The sequence below is a fragment of the Haemorhous mexicanus genome, chromosome 2, assembly GCF_027477595.1.
Source record: "Haemorhous mexicanus isolate bHaeMex1 chromosome 2, bHaeMex1.pri, whole genome shotgun sequence".
Classification (NCBI taxonomy): domain Eukaryota; kingdom Metazoa; phylum Chordata; class Aves; order Passeriformes; family Fringillidae; genus Haemorhous; species Haemorhous mexicanus.
Window position 1 is genome coordinate 69,191,827 of NC_082342.1, and position 19,208 is coordinate 69,211,034.

Consider the following 19,208-nt stretch of genomic DNA (forward strand, 5'->3'; position numbering starts at 1 on the left):
GAAGCAGGCAAAAAAAATGGATAAGAAAACATCACAGAAGGGGGACTGTATTTAAGCACCTTTTCCAGACAGTATATTTAATGTTTAAATGTTACAAACGTTGAAGAGGAAGAATTCTTTTATGACATTCACAATCTCTAAAATGTTGATGACTCAAATAAAAGAAATAGAAAAGAAAATGCTTCTTATTTTGTGCTTGTCTATTATGCTGCATCAATCTAAGGGACAAGGAAGAAAGCAGAAAAGAGCACTACACTACAAAAAATAGGGACTCAGAATTACGGAAGGCGAGTCCAAACTGTTTCTTAGCCCTCCCTTTTTCCTTCCTTCTTTACTTAAGAGTGACAGATTTCAATGACATCAACAGTAATAGTAGTTTTTGCTTCCAAAACTACCTGTTGTTAACAATTGCTGAAAGCAGCGACTGATCTTTGTCCTACCTATGTTCAATAGGTTATATTTGCATGACCTCTGGAGGCATGGTTTATGGAACATCAGCAACTAGCAGCAAAACTTGTCTCAGTTCATAAGCCTTGCATAGTACTTCCTCTCCCCTGCCCAGTTATGGAGGGGAGGGTACAGTGGCATCCAGCCAGGGGCAACCCACGACAATATGATTGTCAATCTGACAGTCAGTAAGAAAGAAAAAGACATAAACCTGCCACAAAATGACTACAGATCATATGACCTTGTAAAAACACAAGCAACAGGCAAAACATGTCTTCTCAAAATGGAAGACATCATTTTATGTGAATGTAACTGTATTACGAATGTTATTATTTAATAATGGATCTATTTCAAAGGTCCAGGAAAGATATTCTCTTACTTATATGACCAGAGCTTCTAATTGATTTGAGAGTTAATATAATCTAATTTATACATGATTATGTGTTTTCACATGGACACAGTCTATACATTCTAGTGGGGACATGTATGAAATATACATTCTCCTAAGTGTTTCCCATAAACTGCAGAGAATAAGCAACAGAAGTATAGTATTTTTATAAAACTATAAAAATATTTTTCTAAATATTTCACAACACAGAATAAATTTAAGTGGCACAAAGTTTGTATTTTATGAAGTGAATCAACCTAAGGGACAACAAAGAAAGTAGAAAAGAGGACTACAGTACAAAAAATAGGGACTTAACATTACAGAGGGTAAAGTGATTTAATTAGTAAAAATCCAGTCTTCCATTAAGTAAATTTACCCCAAAATATTTAGTAATGAACCATAAGCTCAGTATATCATGAGGAACTGAATAAAAATTCAGGTAAGTTGCCTGTGTGTTGGATAAAGAAACAGTATTATAGAATTATGTTGTCACACTTTTATTTGAACAGGACCTTGTGACAGCTTCAAAGAATTTACTGAAACTTTACTTATATTTACCAATATTTACTAAATTGTACTGATAATAAAATGTATTTGGAAATGAAGGTCACACATAACTGTGTTAAGCAGTTATCATTATCACTATTTACAAATGTTCACATGTCATTTATTTACACACAAAATATCCCAGCCATATTGACAGGACTTTTGGACAATTTTAGAACTACCTAAAAGGCAAAAAAAAAAAAAAAAAAAAAATCCTTTGGACTGTATCTTGCACACTGCATTGAAGTATCATCTTTGTTCAGGTAAAGTATCAGTTGACAAGCTACATCCACTGCCAGAGAAGCTGCTATAAAAAAGGTAAATAGCTAGCTTTACTGTTTGATCTACATAAGAAAAGTAAAAACATAACAGTTTATCTTGTTTCTACTGGCTATACTCAACTAATTGTCATTATACAGGCAACTGAAATTTTTACAAGCCCAAGTTTTTACTCCATTGATAACTTAAGAGAGGAATATGCAGATCATCCTAGAAGCTTGCCAGAAATTCATTTTTTGAGGGCTGGGAAGTTATTAATTCTTAAGGTAATTGATTTATCTTTGTTTGCTTGATATTAACATAAATATTTCTTTAAAAATATTGCTTGGCTTAATTGGCTTAAGCTACTTGCACAAAACTAAGCATTTAGCACCATTTGAGATGCCACAGGGTGTCTAAGAATCCACACAGAGCCAGTAGATATAGTAGTGGATTTAGAAGGGAATGTTTCTAGAAAAATTGCTTGGAGCCCGGCAGCGTGATAATCCATGGAACTTCTCAAATCAGCACACAGGTTTGCTCCTGTGTGTTGGGAAGTGCACCAGATCTTCATTGCCTATAGTGAGAGGTTAGGAATCTAGCTGATGTGGAGCAGCCTGCACACACAGGTGAACAAGAAATCGAATCATAGCTTCAGACTTTTCAGACTCAGGTTATAATCTCCTGGTATGCAATTATTTAGAAATGACTGAAAGAATTCACAAAATGTTGCAGAGGCTGACAAAGTTTACAGACAGCCTTAGGATTTACCCCAGACCAGTAAGTAGGAACCAACCTTAAAAGCCTAGAACTCTACTCAGGTGTGAGTTCTTATCAGCTGCACTTGTTTAGTGACAGTGGAGACAGAGAACTGAGGAAGCTTCTCATTTCAGATTATCAATCACACTGCTCTCAAAGATAAATTTAAAGATTGACTGACATAAAATGATACCCTCTTTTTTTGCTAAGCAAAGGAACCTGCAATTGTTTTCTCTAGCTAAATATATGTTGAAAAGGTCAAAACTTAAAGAACCTGTCTGACAACTGCCTGGTTAATTGGGGTTTTTTAGTAGCACAAAGAAATACTTCTTTGTCAAATGCCAGCTGAGTTGTGGAATGAATTTACAAGTTTACATAATCATATCAGTTATCTAAGCTAAGATTTAAACAATTTCTACACAATTATTACATGCAAATTCTTAAAAAACATACGTTTTTAAGATCATGTACAGTCAGATGTAATGTGTGAATTCTAAAGGGATTTCAGAGGCTCAGTACTTCCTCCAGTTTACCTAGAGCATCTCTGTAGAAATAAGAGAACTCATGTAGATCTGTTCACTTTCTCTCCAGTGACTTACACAGTATTTAAGTACTTCATTTTATAAGGACTGCATTGTTTCTGCTCTGGGGCAAGAAATCTAATTTAGATGCCTATAACAGATTCACTGAATCTGAGCCACAGTGTATTTAGTAGTCAAACACTATGTATTATCCTACTGATGTGATTTGCAAGCCTCTGAAAGTGATATTATTAAAAGTGTTATAGAGGAAAAGACAGTAATATCTCTGCTTTATGCTATTTTTTAGCTTTCCTAGTTAAACTAGTGATCTACTGTTACAGGCAGATGCAAGTAACAGCCTTTATAAACCCAGCACACCGGTGGAATACGAATTAGCTTTAACTTCAGCATTTCTATAAGGAAATATTTGTGCTCTTTTCATCACGCACATCTTCGCTTAAAAACACTAAACATCCTCATCTTTATTGTCATGCTATTCTAGGTACTCAGTATCGTGTTAACTTCTCTTGCTTGCAAATTTCTACAGCAGTCCAGGTATCATTAGCAACTTCTCACACCATAAAAATAATGTTTTGCCCATCAGAAGCTGCACACATTCTTGGCACATTCTGTAGTGTCAACATTAGCAGACACATTACACTGTGTACCGACATACAGCAGAAACCAGGTTTTCATCTTAGTAAATGAGATTACATCGTTAGTAATCAAAACAGGCAGAGACTCAACTATGCTGCTGCATTTCATTAAATGTTTCACGGTACAGCTTGAGTCAGGGAACAGGAGATACAAATATAGAATAAATTATTCTCTTTTGGGAAAGGTGGAGAAGAAGAAAAGGAGAATTCAGTGATATAGATATAATCTCTTCTACGCCATTTGCCTTCATGGCCAGAAGTTAATGTTTCAGCTTTAGCTGCAGACAAGGTTAGACTTCTGTCTATACACAATTAGCGAAATTTAGATGAACTGTTTTGCTCCCTGGGGGGTGGGAATGGCAATCACTATATCACATGTCATCAGGGAACTAGGTAAGAACACCTTCAGCTGTTCTAATCATACTTTAGTGGATATATCTTTCCACAATATAGGCTTTCACTTCTAAGAAAAGGGTGCCTAACTACATTCTACTGTAAAAGAATTAAATAAATTCCTATGTATATTTGTGTGTCCATGCATATACGTATGTGTAATGTACATTCATGCACTAATAGATGCTGTGGGAGACCCAGCCAGAAAGCAGCTTGGCAGAACAGGAGCCAGTGCTGTGCCCCTGCCTCAAAGAAGACAGGTGATATCTGAAGCTGCATTACACAAAGTATTGTCAGTAAGTCAAGGAGAATGATTCTTCCCTTAGAGTCATCACTGGAGAGGTCAAATCAGGAGAGCTGTGTCCAGTTCTAGACTCCTCAGCACAAGAGAGACATGAACATACTTTAGAGAATACAATGAAGGTTCACAAAGATGATGAAGGAACTGGAGCACCTCTCCTATAAGGGAAGGCTGAGAGAGCTGAGTCAGCTTATCCCAGAAAAGAAAAGCCTTTGGGAAATTTTACTAATGTTCATAAATACCTGAAGAGAAGGTGCAGAAAGGAGAGATCCAGGCTTTTTTCAGTGATGCCCAGAGGACGAGAGTCAATGGGCACAAACTGAAACACAGGAGGTTTCCTCTGAACATCAGGAAACACTTTAATAATGTTAGGGTGAGTGAGCACTGGCAGAATCCTTGGAGTTATTTAAAACTGTTTCGACAGAGTCCTGTGCAAATGGCTCTAGGTTATCTCTGCTTGAGCAGAAGTATTGGAACAGAGGTCACGTCCAACCTCAGGCATTCTGTCTTTTGATTCTGTGATTATGTATATGTTTATCACATCATGTAAAAAATACATACACACACACACACACACACACACACACACAAACACACACACCCCTTTATACAGATTATCTGTAGTGTTTCTGTATTGTTTTACATGAACTTTGTTGGAGTTTTTTAACATTAAAAAGGTTATATTTAAAATGCATTCAAAAATTGAAAATTGAGGACAACAGTGGCGCCATTCAGCCACAAAAGTATTTCTTATACTTTTTGAACAACTGAAAAAAAGTCCTCTTAAATACAGTTTTTGCTTGTTTCTTAACTTGTTTGTTAACTTTCCCTCTGTAAAGAATACTATTAAAAGTCACAGGGAAAATATTTGATAAGCTTGTAAATTACAATTCAAACAAATGATCTAAAAAACTTCAGCATTAACAAGGTTTAAGGATGCCATGACATTTTTACTCTCCCCAAATCCCTTAAGAATAAAAATGAGCATAAATTTTGTTTTCTATACAGATCAACATTAAACATCTGGAACATCTATTGGAATGTGCTCTTATAATATTGCCTATTACCTCTATTATTACCTATTATAATGTGAAATAAGTTCTTATGTGTTGGCCAAGCCACTAGTCTTTCTTTTTTGACTTGAATGAAGAAATATGAACCATTGTAGTTTAGAAGACGGTTCCAGAAAAATCAAAGAAGCAAAAAAGTTTCTATGGCAACATTGCAGGTTCTATTATTTAATTTTCAGCTTCATGATAGTTTCCTTTTAACAAGTTAATACTGACTTGCCTTCTCCTAAATTTATCTACTGGATTATGAATTACATTGTTTAATATTGTACTACTTAAGTCTGCCTACACTGCCAATATAATTACTGCACCTTGAGAGTGAAATGAGGTATCATGGAAACTCAGACTATAAATTTAAACCTTCATTTTAAGTGGATCTCAGTACAATCTTTCCAGTCTGTCAATAACTTCTGTAGTCTTTGACTTCCTCTTTTTTAAGTGAATTTAAAAGTAAGGAATGTAAATAGCTGGTTTTGGGGTTTTTTCAAAGGTCCAGTTATGGACTGTTAATTTTGACCTGGCTTCTTTCCAGAGAAATCTTCAGTTAATTTTCAGTGCAATGAAAATGACAGAGGGTTTTATTTGATACATATTTAAGTATAAACCACAGCAGGAAAAAAATACCCTTTTGGTAATAAAAAGTAAAATTTTACTTTCAGTTCTCAATAATTTTTTGCTGAAATTCTGTTAGATCTTAACTCTAATTCTGAAAAAGACCTTGCTTTTTTAGCATTATAGTTGGCACATTTAGGATGCAGTTCTCAATTACAGACCAGCACCAGTGTATAAGACTTAATTTCCAGATTTAAAAGAAGAGAAAGTTCAAGAAAATTGCCAGTTTATCACTATAAAACCTTTCTTTCTAAATTTCTTTATAAACAGTTTTTAAACCTTTTTCTTTTCATGTACCCAGCACCCCAGTCACCTACCTCCTTGCTATATAAATGCAGCTCAGCAATAGCCAAAACTAGTATTACCAGCACTGTGTAAGAGACTGAAATGGTTGATGGCTTAAACATTGCTAAAATCATCAGAGGACTTTTGCCCACTGTAGAAAACTGCAAAGATCCAGTTCATCTGTGACAATCAAAACCCACATCTCCCTAAATATGCTTACTAACCACAATTTGAAAGGTGAGGGGAACTTGAGATGAGATAAAGGGGGCACCCCAGAAGTGACACTGGAAGAGAGATTGGAATGCTGATGGCTCAAACAATCAGGGACAAGCTGCTGATGTGCAAAGTAACCTCCCAGGTGCAGTGGGAGAGCACACCTGACACGTCAGGCTACAGCTGGTGTTGAGCCAGATAAGGACAGAGGCAAATCCTGCAGGGCACACTCCTGTCTGTGCTTACTCAAGTGACTCAGACTCCCTTGGGGGAGTAATGGGGCATTCACACATAGCCTGAAGCCCTCTGCTGATGGGCCAAAATGGGTCTTAAGGGACTCAAATTCATTGATGTAATAGGCAGCTGTATCTTAGAAGGTGTCAAAGACTCCAGAAGTGTCTCATGTCATATTACATCATCCTCTCAAAATTCCTCACTCCAAAGGAGGTACTTGGGCTTTCCTACCTGAAGGAATATAAACCATATAGCTTTCCTGTGTTGTGGATTTCACTATTTCACTGGGGTTTCCTCCATCACCTGGTGATGGAGCCTGCAACTGTCACTTTGACCAAGACGGTGACCATCACTTCAACAGACATCAAAATTGCCCCAAACAAGTCTTTTCTTGAGGCCTATGGGTAATAAGGTCTTTCTACTCTTATGCCTTCCTTCTCTTTCTTAAACATTTTCTTAAGTGATATTTTTATGCTTTTGTATTGTAACTAGCTATATACCTGTTTTTCTGTGCAACCAAATTGTTCTACAAGAAAGCCTACATGTGTATGTTTAAAAACACCAGTCATTCAGCATTTTTTCACTCTGATCTGCCCCAAGGGATCTATTACAGGATGGGTTACTCTCACCTTCTGTTTTATGAATAAGTGCAAAGCACAGCACATTATCAGCTGTCATGAAGAACCTTTACTCCACTCCAGCCAGGCCCAGTACGCTAACTGAAATGAGAACGATTGAGTGTATGGGATTATGGAAAAGAATTGCTACTTAGTTCTCTGGGAAGAGAAAAAAAGAAAAAAAAAAAAAAGAAGGAGCTGAAGCGTGGAGATCCAAGTGACCACCAGTGGTCAGCTAGGTCTGCTCACTCAAATCAGGGCTTCTGCCAACACTGGATTTGTTGATCTGGTCTAGCTAATTTGGGAAAAGCTTCAATGAAGAAGGTCATTTGACCTTTGAAAAAACTGCTGCATTTGTTCACTGCATTCCGAGTGATTCCTCCCCAAGCCAATGTCCAACCTGAACTGTCCATGCTACAAGTTAGAGTGTTTCTCTCTTACATTTTGTGGTGTGCTCAGGAATGTGGTTCCATGGTCTTAGCTTCAGGTCTTAAGTTGCTATTAGGTCGTTGCTTAGCCTTCTTTTCACTAGTTTGAACAAGCCCACTTCTGTTTCTCCTTTCTAGACATACCATCTTGGTAACCCACCCCGAACCTTCTCCAATTTGTTTCTATGCTCTTCAAATCGTGGAGTACAAAATTGGAAACAATTGTGTAGATGCAGCCTTAGCAGCACCAGGTATTATGGGAATAATGACATTATATTGCCTGGTGACAGAATTTTTGTGTTGTAAAACAATACAGAGTTTTCTCAATTCATACTGTTGACTCATCCTTAGCCTGGTATCTGTATAAATCCCATGTGTATGGAGGTTTTTTTGTTAGTTTGTTCTGTTTTGTTGGTTTTTCTGAGAATATTATTCTGCCTGTTTTTTCTTAGCATGTTATAAAATCTGCAGTTACTCCTCTCCCGTTTCACAACTCTGCCCTTCTTGTGAATGTGTTGGTCTGATCCTCAAGTTTATTGAGATCACCCTGGGTAAAAGGTCACCACTAATTTTTTCTGATGCTGAACATGTCTGCTTTTAAACACTCAGAGTATTCAGAAGTTGCAGACTATAGACTGTGAGAGTTTTCACAAGGACACAATAACAATGACGTTCTTGTTGTTATGAGGATGATGATTAAATAATTTTAAAAATACCTGAGGTGGAAGGAGTGGTAATCTGATATAAGCAAGCAGCATACTTAAGTCACTGCATCGCCTCTGCATATCATATTTCACCCACATCATTAAGGCATGGAAAATGGTCTCTTCATCAGGAACATTAACATCATCACTGGCAAGAAGTTTGTGGAGTTCTTCAGCAGGTAGAAGCAAAAATTCTTGGTTTCTTATAACTTCCATTATATTCTCCTGAGAAGAGAAAAGTATTTCAGATTCAGTAATACTGCAAGAAAATTAAAAAGCATGTTAAAGCTAATAAACCATAGGATTAGTCAATATCTGCCATATCCAGATATGGGTATGCTTTGCCATATCCTTGCAGCTCCCGAGAAAAACAAAATATAAATTATTAGAGTTGAACAGCTATAGTTGCAATTCATACATAAATATATTTCAAAAACAATATGAGGATTATATGATAATATCATAATTAAAAATTGTCAGAATTAGTATAGGCTATTATTTGAAATTTTTATAAACTCAGTTGTAATTGAGCACATTAAATATATTGTAAGTCTTTACATGCTCATACTACTTTTTCCTGGATATTTTCACTGTCTTTCTTTCACTATTGCTTAAATAATGTGTCAGTCATATTGTTATATTATGAATATCTAGATTTTATTCTACACATATGACAAGGCTGAGGGGATGATCAACATCATGACTTAAGGATAATTTTTTACCTTGTTCAGAACAGATTTTTAATATCCACTTATCATGCAAATAGTTCACAGCAATTAAGATCTTACAGTATTGAAAACTATTGTACTGTTGCAGTTTAGGAACAGTACTCCCCAGTTCAGTGCCCCCACTGAGACTCTCCAAACCACTGACACTCTTGCTCTCCTGCTTTTCCCCTCACCATTCCACACTGCTGTGGGCTGGAGGGGAAAACTGGAGGCACAAAAAGTAAAGCTCACTTGTTGAGATAGAAAAATTTACAGGAAACAGCAATGAGGTAAGGAAACAAAGAGTAACAGCAACTATACTAATGACAGAGACAAGAAAGGAAATTATTCACACGGAACCACAGCCTTCACACCCACTCCCCCCATCCCCAACAGACAACTCCAGATAGATCCCTTGTCACATTTACTCAACCAGAAAGAACCCCTTCCCCCTGGAAGAGACCTTCCTCCCCCACTCCCAGCAATGACATAGGGTTTTACAGACTAACCTCTGTATCCTAGTTATGCCCACTCCCGGCTACTGAAAAAAAAAAAAAATTAATCTTGTCCTGGACAGAACCAGGACCAATAAAAAAAGGAATAGCTAAAAAACCTTAAAAAAAAACCCCTATAAACTACATAAAACATATAAACAAACCAAAATGATAAACAAACAAACAAAAACAAAAACCAAAAATCCCCAAACAAACAAGCCAAAAAAAGTGTTGCATTTAGTTGTCTGAATCCTAAGGACTGAATTAAGCACTCCCTGAACTGCCTGCTCTACATCAACAGGACACAGTAGAATCACAATTCTACAGCTATTTTTCTCCAAATATTTCTTTTAGGGTTCTTTATCTCTGTGGAGAAATTATGAATGTGTTTTTATATTCATGATTTATAGGCAGAAAGAAAATTAAGTAATTGAAGACTGAAGGCACAAAAAAAAAAGGAACTAAATTTTAATGTAAACTGAAAATGTAAAAAGCAATATTGGGAACAGTAAGTTGCAACATCGAATTTATGAAAAATAATAATGAATTTTGTTATTCTGTTTTGGATAGAATTTTTAAGATGAGAAGTGGGAAAGAATGACAAAAAAATCAGTCAAAGACTTAAATGTAAAAACATCCAAACTGAGGGAAGTGGATAATTCCACTGTTATACCCTCTAAATTCAGTTTTTAGTAAATCAAAATCCAAATAATGTTGCCTATAATTGCTTGATTATGTTTGAACCAGGGGAAAGACTGACTGGTTATCAAAACTGGAATAGAAGACATTATAACAAATACAAGAAAATAATGTGCAATACTTACAACAGTAGAATTATACTCTGGCTCTTGTATGTCACATGCTGTCCTTCCCTGACTTATTCAATAGAAGGAAACTCTTATTTCAATTCTCCAAATTCATACTTTTTGAAATGTACTGTTTAAACATATTTATTAAAAATTAACTGCATATTATTTTCTATAAGGCAGCAGAGATTAATATTGCAGGCATAGGCTTGCCAAAATCATGAGACAAAAGTTCATTGAGATGCGTAATGTAATTACAAATAAAATGCATAAGTACAGATAGAATAAATTTGACAAAGTTGAAAATTATGCTTAATATTATAAATGTGAATCGTTTATTTGTACAGCTTAACTTTCAATGAGTTGCTTTTTAACTCTAGATGTATAGGATGCTGACTCAACAGAAAATCAAAGATTTATATGTGGTCATGGCCTATATTAACGATGCTGTTAAGCTATCTTAGCATAATTGATAATTGGATCAAAACATAACTCAGTTCTTTTTAAAATTACTACATTAAATGTCAATAGGTCCTTAAAAACGTAGATTTTTCTGGAAAGAGGTTTTAAACCATTACCTCCTGATAAAGTTTAAATTGGATGTCTAGAACATTTTAGAATAGCTTGGAAATGTAAGTGAACTAGTTTGTAGGGAGGCATTTAACTACAAGCTGGCTTAATTAATTTTAATTAAAAAGTCATAAAACTCACAAGTTTTCATTGCACTTCTCAATACAATGATTTATAAAACAAAGTTTAATTAAGCCTGGTTCAACTGACATTAAATCCCATTATGAAAAAAAAATAAAACTCTACCTCATAATAGGAACCAACATCAAACTTTGCAATAGCGTATTAATCCAAAGACCTAATACTATAGAGTATCATTGTGATGGTGGAACACATTTCATGAACTCACAGAACTTAATTTATTAAGAATAACATTCCAAGCAGGAGCGTTTACTTCAAAACAATATTTTAGATTTAATTAAGCTTTTTTGGTCGTCTTAAATTGTTTTTTATCTGCATACATGCTTAAAGAGAACTTATTCCAGCCTCTGTATCAATTGTAGAATCAAACAAAGTTTTCAGACAAAACATATAAGCTCAAATCTCTTTTTCTAAATATCTGGACTTACATAAATTTCATGTTACTTGGGCATGAGAATTGCAGAAAATAACAAATATATATTATGTATTATATCTATAATATGTCATATATATTATAAATATACCCTATCTATTCTTATATATAATATAAATGCAATATATATATAATTCTGATTTTTATATAGAATCCAGGTTTTTGATCTTCTGAGGTAAAAACTCTCTCCTTCAATTTATTAGCATTTCCTGACCTGACTAATGAATGTCAAATCTTCCTAGATAATTTTAATTCCTTGAGGTTAATTTCATTTGGAGCAGCAAAGCATATTTCAATGGCTACCTGTTCTACCACAAAAGAAATGATTTCTCATATGCTAGTTGTGGAAAAATATTCACCTTCTTTTTTTAAATGCATCTAGTCTTCATTTTTGCACTTTAGGGAACACAATGAAACAGATGTCTGTGACATCTTTTCAGGATACATTAAATAAATTTTAAATTCCTCTGAGATTAAGATGCAAGGTAAGAATTGAGGTACAGAGTTATAAAGTCACAGATTCATTACAGCTGGAAAAACCTAAGATCATCCAGTTCAACCATTAATCTAACACTTTAGTGGCATCTTTGCCACTAAACCATGTCCCAGGCACCAGATCTAGATGGTTTTTGAATACTTTCAGGGATGGTGATTCCACACTATGATCACCCTTTCAGTGAAGAAATTTTTCATAATATCCTATGGCATATTTCCTTGGCACAAGTAGAGGCCACGTCCTCTCATCCTGTTCTAGTGAAGTGCTTTCAGGAATGCCTAGGGACTCATGGGCAGATAAACCTTTGTTTTAGGAACAAGTGTACCGAACCTTTAAGCATGCCAAAGATTATGTGATAGAGTTGGTTGAGTCTCCAGGACCTGTAATTTTTTACTCTAATACTTTAAGAGGCTTTGTGGATCAGTCTTTACCATCTCATAAGATGCATCATTCATGTAGACTTTCCAGGTTTTAATTCAGAGGACTATTAGATTTTTGCTTTTAATTCAGAAAATGTAACTTACAGTAGAAAGTATGACAGTCTCTGAACCTACTTGGACAAAGCTGTATCACTCGATTGCTCTTCCACTTTCTAAAAATGACCATTGCTGTGGGGTTATAGCATTTCAATGGCAGAGCTGTTTCAGTTTTAAACCTTTCTAGAAGGACACAAGGTTAGCATTAAATAAGCATAAAATATTAGAACAGTAGAGCCATGTAAACAAAACATATCTATGTTTAAAGGTAGATAGGCAATAGCCCAAGTATCTAATTGATTTGGCATCATAGGAACATAATAAAATTAAACTATTACCAAATGGAATTTAATACCATATATCTTTATAATGATGTCACCAATACAATTAAATTAATTTTTTTTTTTCCAATCTTAACTTGCAATGATTATTATTCCACATGGAATCAAATTATCTTGCAAAAGCTAGTTTCCATTGCTGGTTATGTCATTGATTTCACTAATCAGCATGTATCAGTTATAATGAAGGACCTGAAACATATTAAATAATATCATTTGTTGACAAAGAATGTCATATTCTGAGAGTACTATTCAGAACCTGCTACATCAGAGTTACCAAGGAAGTAAAATGCTTAGGTGGTATTTTGGTTTTGGATGTAGGGGTCTTATTTAAAATGTTTTATATTTTTGTGATTTGGATGCTGTGACCTTAACAATTAAAAAATTAAAATCACATAAACTTATGCCAAAAAATAGATATCCATATACTAGGCTTTCATTTATTAGATACCTAATGTCTATAATATTTTAAGCTCATACTACTTTTAGTTTAGAACTTAGTTTCATGAGAATATTTAAATAAATGAATAGTGCATTTGATTTTCATATTAAATCATATTGGCAGTATACTTTCTGAAGAGATGATACATGAAAGAAAATTTTGATTTTGGTCAATTCCCAAGATATTTCAGTCTGGAATTACTGCTGCTGTGCTACACTGAATTTACACCTCTTGTTTTTATGCCACATTTTTTGTATCAGCTGTGTATCATATAAGACTACACCCTCTTTACAATACTATGTAACTTTTTCTCTAAGGAGAATGGACTATTCAGCCCATTATGAACTCCCATTAGACAAAGGACCAGTATTCATTAATCTGTGTATGGTCTGGATCTTTAGCCAAATCCCAGATTCCATCTGGAAACCTGAACCTGTGATCCTGAATCTCTAACCAAATCTCACTTTATTGGAGAGTGAGCTCCATCTGACCTACGTAATCCAAAGAGCTAAGTTTCTTCCAGCACCAGATGCCAGCCTGGTGTCATCATTAAAAAGAGCTGTTAAGGCTGGGGTACTCAAAGGACAGAGGAAAGAGATCCTATCTATCTGTCTATCCTCCTCCTTCAACTGTCCCAGTGGGAAGTGAGATAAGCAAGCGCTGCTTTTTGGAGAGAGGAGACAGCCAGTTAAGGATGGAAGAGAGAGTAACTATGGGTACAATCTTATACAGCATACTGAAATCTTAGTATGAGACTTCAAGATGTGGCATTCTGGGATTTCACACTCTAAGGATAGCTCACAACCAGTTGCTCATAGACATTTGCTGATATGCCAGTTTATTACGATAAACTGTCTGAAACTTTGAAGCTATGTCAGAATGATTAACATTTTTTCCTGTACTGGTGAAGGATCTTGTCTCACACCCTACATATATTATTTTTTACATCCAAGAAGATTCAAGAAGCCTAAACCTGTACATACAACAGGCACAATTTGCTAGATGGATGAGGACACGTACACATCTTGCTTTCAACATTCTCCTGGAAGGTCCTGCATCCTACAAACCCAGGAACTTCTTGGCATTAGGTCTCCATGAATGCATAACATTTTCTTCTTACCATGGTATCTAGGAAAACCAAAACTTTAGCAGCCTGTAAACCAATTCATCATTAATTTCTTAATATTTCTCTTTCTTTCTTTCTTTCTTTCTTTCTTTCTTTCTTTCTTTCTTTCTTTCTTTCTTTCTTTCTTTCTTTCTTTCTTTCCTTCTTTCCTTCTTTCCTTCTTTCTTTTTTCTTTCTTTCTTTCTTTTTCTTTTCTTTTCTTTTCTTTTCTTTTCTTTTCTTTTCTTTTCTTTTCTTTTCTTTTCTTTTCTTTTTTTTTCTTTTCTCTTCTCTTCTCTTCTCTTCTCTTCTCTTCTCTTCTCTTCTCTTCTCTTCTCTTCTCTTCTCTTCTCTTCTCTTCTCTTCTTTTCCTTCTTTTTTCTTCTTTCCCTTTTTTGGGGGTCTTCATTAATGCTTGTTTACCTTTCCAAAATAAAGTTAGTAGAATGACGGAGCACAGCTTGGGAGCCCAAACAGTACTGATAGCAAGAAGCAGATCCATCAGGTCAATGCACGGCTCTGAGGTTGATGCAAGCAGAAATATCTGGGGGTTGTTGCCCCAGATGATGGAATGATCTACTCAACAGTTTGTCTATTGACATCTGATGGGTCTAATGACACCTTTGGCCCAGTCCCAGGGATTTGACATCACGGCATGAGTGAAACCTGTTGGGATGAGTGCTGTGACTGGAGTGCCCTGTTGGATGGTTCCAGGCTCTTCAGGAGTGAAAGGCAGAGCAGAAGAGACAGAGGGGTGACGCTGTATGTAACAGAAGGGTTTGAATGCATGAAGCTCACAGCTGGCAACAGCACAGTTGAAAGCCTCTATGGGAGAATCAAGGGAAAAACAGATACTTCAGATGTCACCATAGGAGTCCACTACAGACCTTCCAGCCAGGATGATGATGCTGATGGATTATCCTCTGAGAACTTAAGGGACATTTCCAAGTCAACTACCCTAGACTTCTACTTGCCACAATTAACTGGGTGGATCACACAGCTGGTATAACTCAGACAAGAAGGCTCCTAAAATGCTTGGGTGAGAACTTTATGGAACAGGTCCTAGGGGAGCTAACTTTAAAAGATGTCATCTTTGACATCAGACTGATGACCTGTTTCTAGTAGGGGTCCACATGGCTGCAACGTAGGCCTTGTGTTCTTCTACTTCTTCAGAAATCACTTGGACACTGGACTGAGAGGGACACTGAGCAAGTTCACAGATGATACAAAACTGGGAGGAGCTGTTGACTCCCTTAAAGGCAGGGAAGCCCTGCAGAGAGACCTTGACAAATCAGAGGACTGAGCAATCACCAACTGCATCAAACTCAACAAGAGGAAGTGCCTGTACCTGGGATGGGATAACTGGATGTACAGAAAGACAGGGGAATTAGATGCTGGAGTGCAGTGCCATGGAAAGGACCTGGGGGTCCTGGTCAATGGCAAGCTGAATGTCAGCAGTGCCCTGGCAGCCAGGAGGGCCAAACTTGGGGTGCATTGGGCACAGCATCGCCAGCCAGGCAAGGGAGGGGATTGTCCTGCTCTGCCCTGCACTGGGGTGGCCTTACCTCAAGACCTGAGGACAGTTTTGGGCACCACAATATGATATTAAGCTGTTAGAGAGCATCCAGAGGAGGATGATAAGGATGGTGATTGAGGGAAAGGCTGTATGAGGACTTGCTGAAGTCACTTGGTCTGTTCAGTCTGCAGGAGACTGAGAGGAGACATCATTGCAGTTACAACTTCCCCATGAGTGGAAGAGGAGGGGCTGGCACTGATGTGGTGCCAGTGACAGGACCTGAAGGAACAGGCAGAAATTTCATCAGGGGAAGTTTAGGTTGGAGATTAGGAAAAGATTCTCCACCTAGATGGTGTTTGAACCACCATGGTGGCAGATGGCAGTGGAACAGGCTCCCCAGGGTAGTGGGGTAAAGACTAAGCCTGACAGAGTTCAAGAAGCTCTCTTAGGTACGTGGTGTGACTCTTGGGGACTGTCCTGTGCAGTCCCTAACAAATGCTCCCTGAGATCCCCTTTCAATTTAACATATTCTATGATTCTGTTCTCTGACTTGAATTGGCCCGGATTGATTTATTTGTCATTGGAAAGGTTCACAGCACAATTTCAAGTAAATAGCAGAAGAGATCAGTACTGTGAGTCATCCAGAGCACTTTGGATTTAAAAGGCTGCAAGTTGCAAAAATACAGAATCACAGTGCAAATTGTCACAATGGTGCAGTATTGGATAGTCTGGGTACATACTGGTACTGACTCTGGTGATTGTCTGGTTTTGCTGTTACTTGTCTAAGATTTACCCCTAGAACTTCCCAAGTATGGAAAATATGAGCTGCTCCAGCTGTTTAAATTGTGCTGTTTCCACAGCAGGAATGCAACCCTTCTCAGGAAGATTAAAGAATTACAATTTTCTGGGTTTAAATTATAACACTTCTGGAAGGTAGTCACCATGACAATCTCAGTTTCTTACTCTCCTAGCACAACATTTTGTTCTTTCCTACTGTACTACTTTTGGCTGTGATGGAGCTCATTTTCTTAGTTGATGCAGTGCTGCTTTTTGCACTCAGTATGAGAATAATGTTGATAACATGTTGATTTATGATAATGTTGATTTATGTAAAGGTGAGCATATTTATGTCCTAATAGAGCCCCTGTCTTGTTTATACTGATTACAGATGCAGAAGAGGAAAACAAGGAAAATGGAGGGTAACAAGTCTAACAGGAAACTCATGTAAATTAAATCTGATTAAAAGAAAACTGGAAATCAGAAAAAAAAGTATTCCTTGCTGCTAAAGCATTCATCTCTGGAACAGATTTTCAGTGGATAGGATGGGAACATGTCTGTTAGAACCAGTGTAATAACATACAATACAGTTTACAAAAGGGAAGGTTGGAAAGGTCACCCAGTCCAACCTCTCTGCTCAGGCAGGGTTATCCTAGAGCACATTGCACAGGATTGTGTCCATATGGTTCTTAAATATCTCCAACAAGGGAAACTCCACAAGCTCTCTGGAGAACCTACTCGAATGTCTGGTCACCTGCACAGTGAGGAAGTTGTTTCTCATATTTGGGGAACTTTTTGCTAATCAGTTTCTGTCCATTGCCTCTTGTCCTATTGTTTGACAACATTTCATTGACTCTCCCTTATCATATTTATATGCACTGATGAGGTCCTCTCTCAGCTGTCTCTTCCCCAAAGCTGAACAGGCCCAACTCCTCAGCCTTTTCTCATATCAGAAATGTTCATCATCTTCAGAGCCTTCAGCTGGACTTGCTCCTGGAGCTTCACGTATCTCTTGTAATGAGAAGCCCAGACCTGGAAACAGCACTCCAGGTGTGGCTTCACCAGGGCTGAGTAGAGGAGAAGCATCACTTTCCTTGACCTGCTGCCAATGCTCTTCCTAATGCATCCCAGGATTCTGTTGGCCGTCTTGGTCACAAGAGCTCACTGCCAGCTCATGGACAGCTTGTTGCCTAACAGGACCCCCAGGTCCTTTTCCATGGCCTGAGAACTGCTTTCTAGAAGGTCAGTCCCCAGCCTGTACTGGGGCACAGAATTATTACTATACAGGCGCAGGACTCTGTTTTGCCCTTGATGAATTTCAGACAGTTCCTCTCTCCAACCTGTCCAGGTCCTTCTGAAGGGCTGCACAGCTCTCTAGAGTATCAGCAATTCCTTTCAGCTTTGTGTTAAAACAGTCTCTCAAAGCAGGAAGCTGCCTTGGAACCCCTTTCAGTTTTTGTTTCAACCCAGTTACCCTTCTGTTGAGCCTAATAATATCTGATACACTGAAGATTTCTTCCTATAAAGGCATCAACTCAAAGCCATGTGGAGATGGATAATTTGCCACTTGCACAGTAGCTTTCAGAAGCAATAATTCTGAACATTAAAATGTATGTCTAATACCCCATTTGAACTTGTCTGTCTTCTACTCATACATACTGGTTCTTATTATGAATTTCTCGGTCTGATTAATGAGCCCATTAGCACCAAAATTTAAAAGCCTCAAAAAAAACTCTTGGGCCTTAAATAACTCAAAGGGGCTGAGTGGTATGTCTTTGCTTTTACAATTCATTTACTGTCCTGTAACTGTTGTAATGTTCAGGAGTGAAAACAGAATACTTAATCATTAGCACTATTCTTTGTGGTAGCACCTAAAAATATACTTGTAATCTCATAATCATCCATTGATCTATTCTGACCCTACTTAGCCTTGAAATGTGATGGAATACAGCACAAAGCAAGGGCTGAAGGCATATGCAAGATCATGTCCATAAGAAAAGCCTCTACTTTAATAAAAGATTAATAAATACAGTAATTAAGATGGTTTTTCAAAAGGTAATTGGAACATTAGTCAGCACTGGAGTGAATTTTTTTTTTTTTTTATTCCTATTCTTCAGACTTGAATTAAAAACAGGTAGCCAATAAAATCAAAAAGAATTCATGGGTAATTGCAAAATCATAGAGGAAAAATGCTTTTATCTGTCACTCTCCACACCATAAAGATTTGCACAATACTGTTTCTTTTATCTTCACTATGCATCTTAAAGCTTATGTGTTTTGTGTCCGGTCATGTTAGTGGTTTCTGGAGAATGTTTCCGGTAAGGTTTTGTTTGAGGACTGAAATATTTACAAATGATAGTTTATATTAGTATTTCTTATACAGCAGCTATTTTACTGAAACCAAATATTTAAAATATCATATCAGAGACATATAAAAATATTAGCATTTCTGATTAATTTATAGTAAATCACTGT

The 19,208-nt window shown here is 36.8% G+C and overlaps 1 protein-coding gene across 1 annotated transcript in view; it reads right to left on the bottom strand.

Moving 5' to 3' along the window:
• The window catches only part of LOC132323660 (kelch-like protein 1), a 133,804-nt gene that overhangs the window by 64,006 nt on the left and 50,590 nt on the right, over window positions 1–19,208 (bottom strand). Inside the window, exon 4 of the mRNA XM_059839124.1 lies at window positions 8,445–8,657. Within this exon, the coding sequence (XP_059695107.1) occupies window positions 8,445–8,657 (213 nt within the window). The remainder of the gene's footprint in view (window positions 1–8,444; window positions 8,658–19,208) is intronic.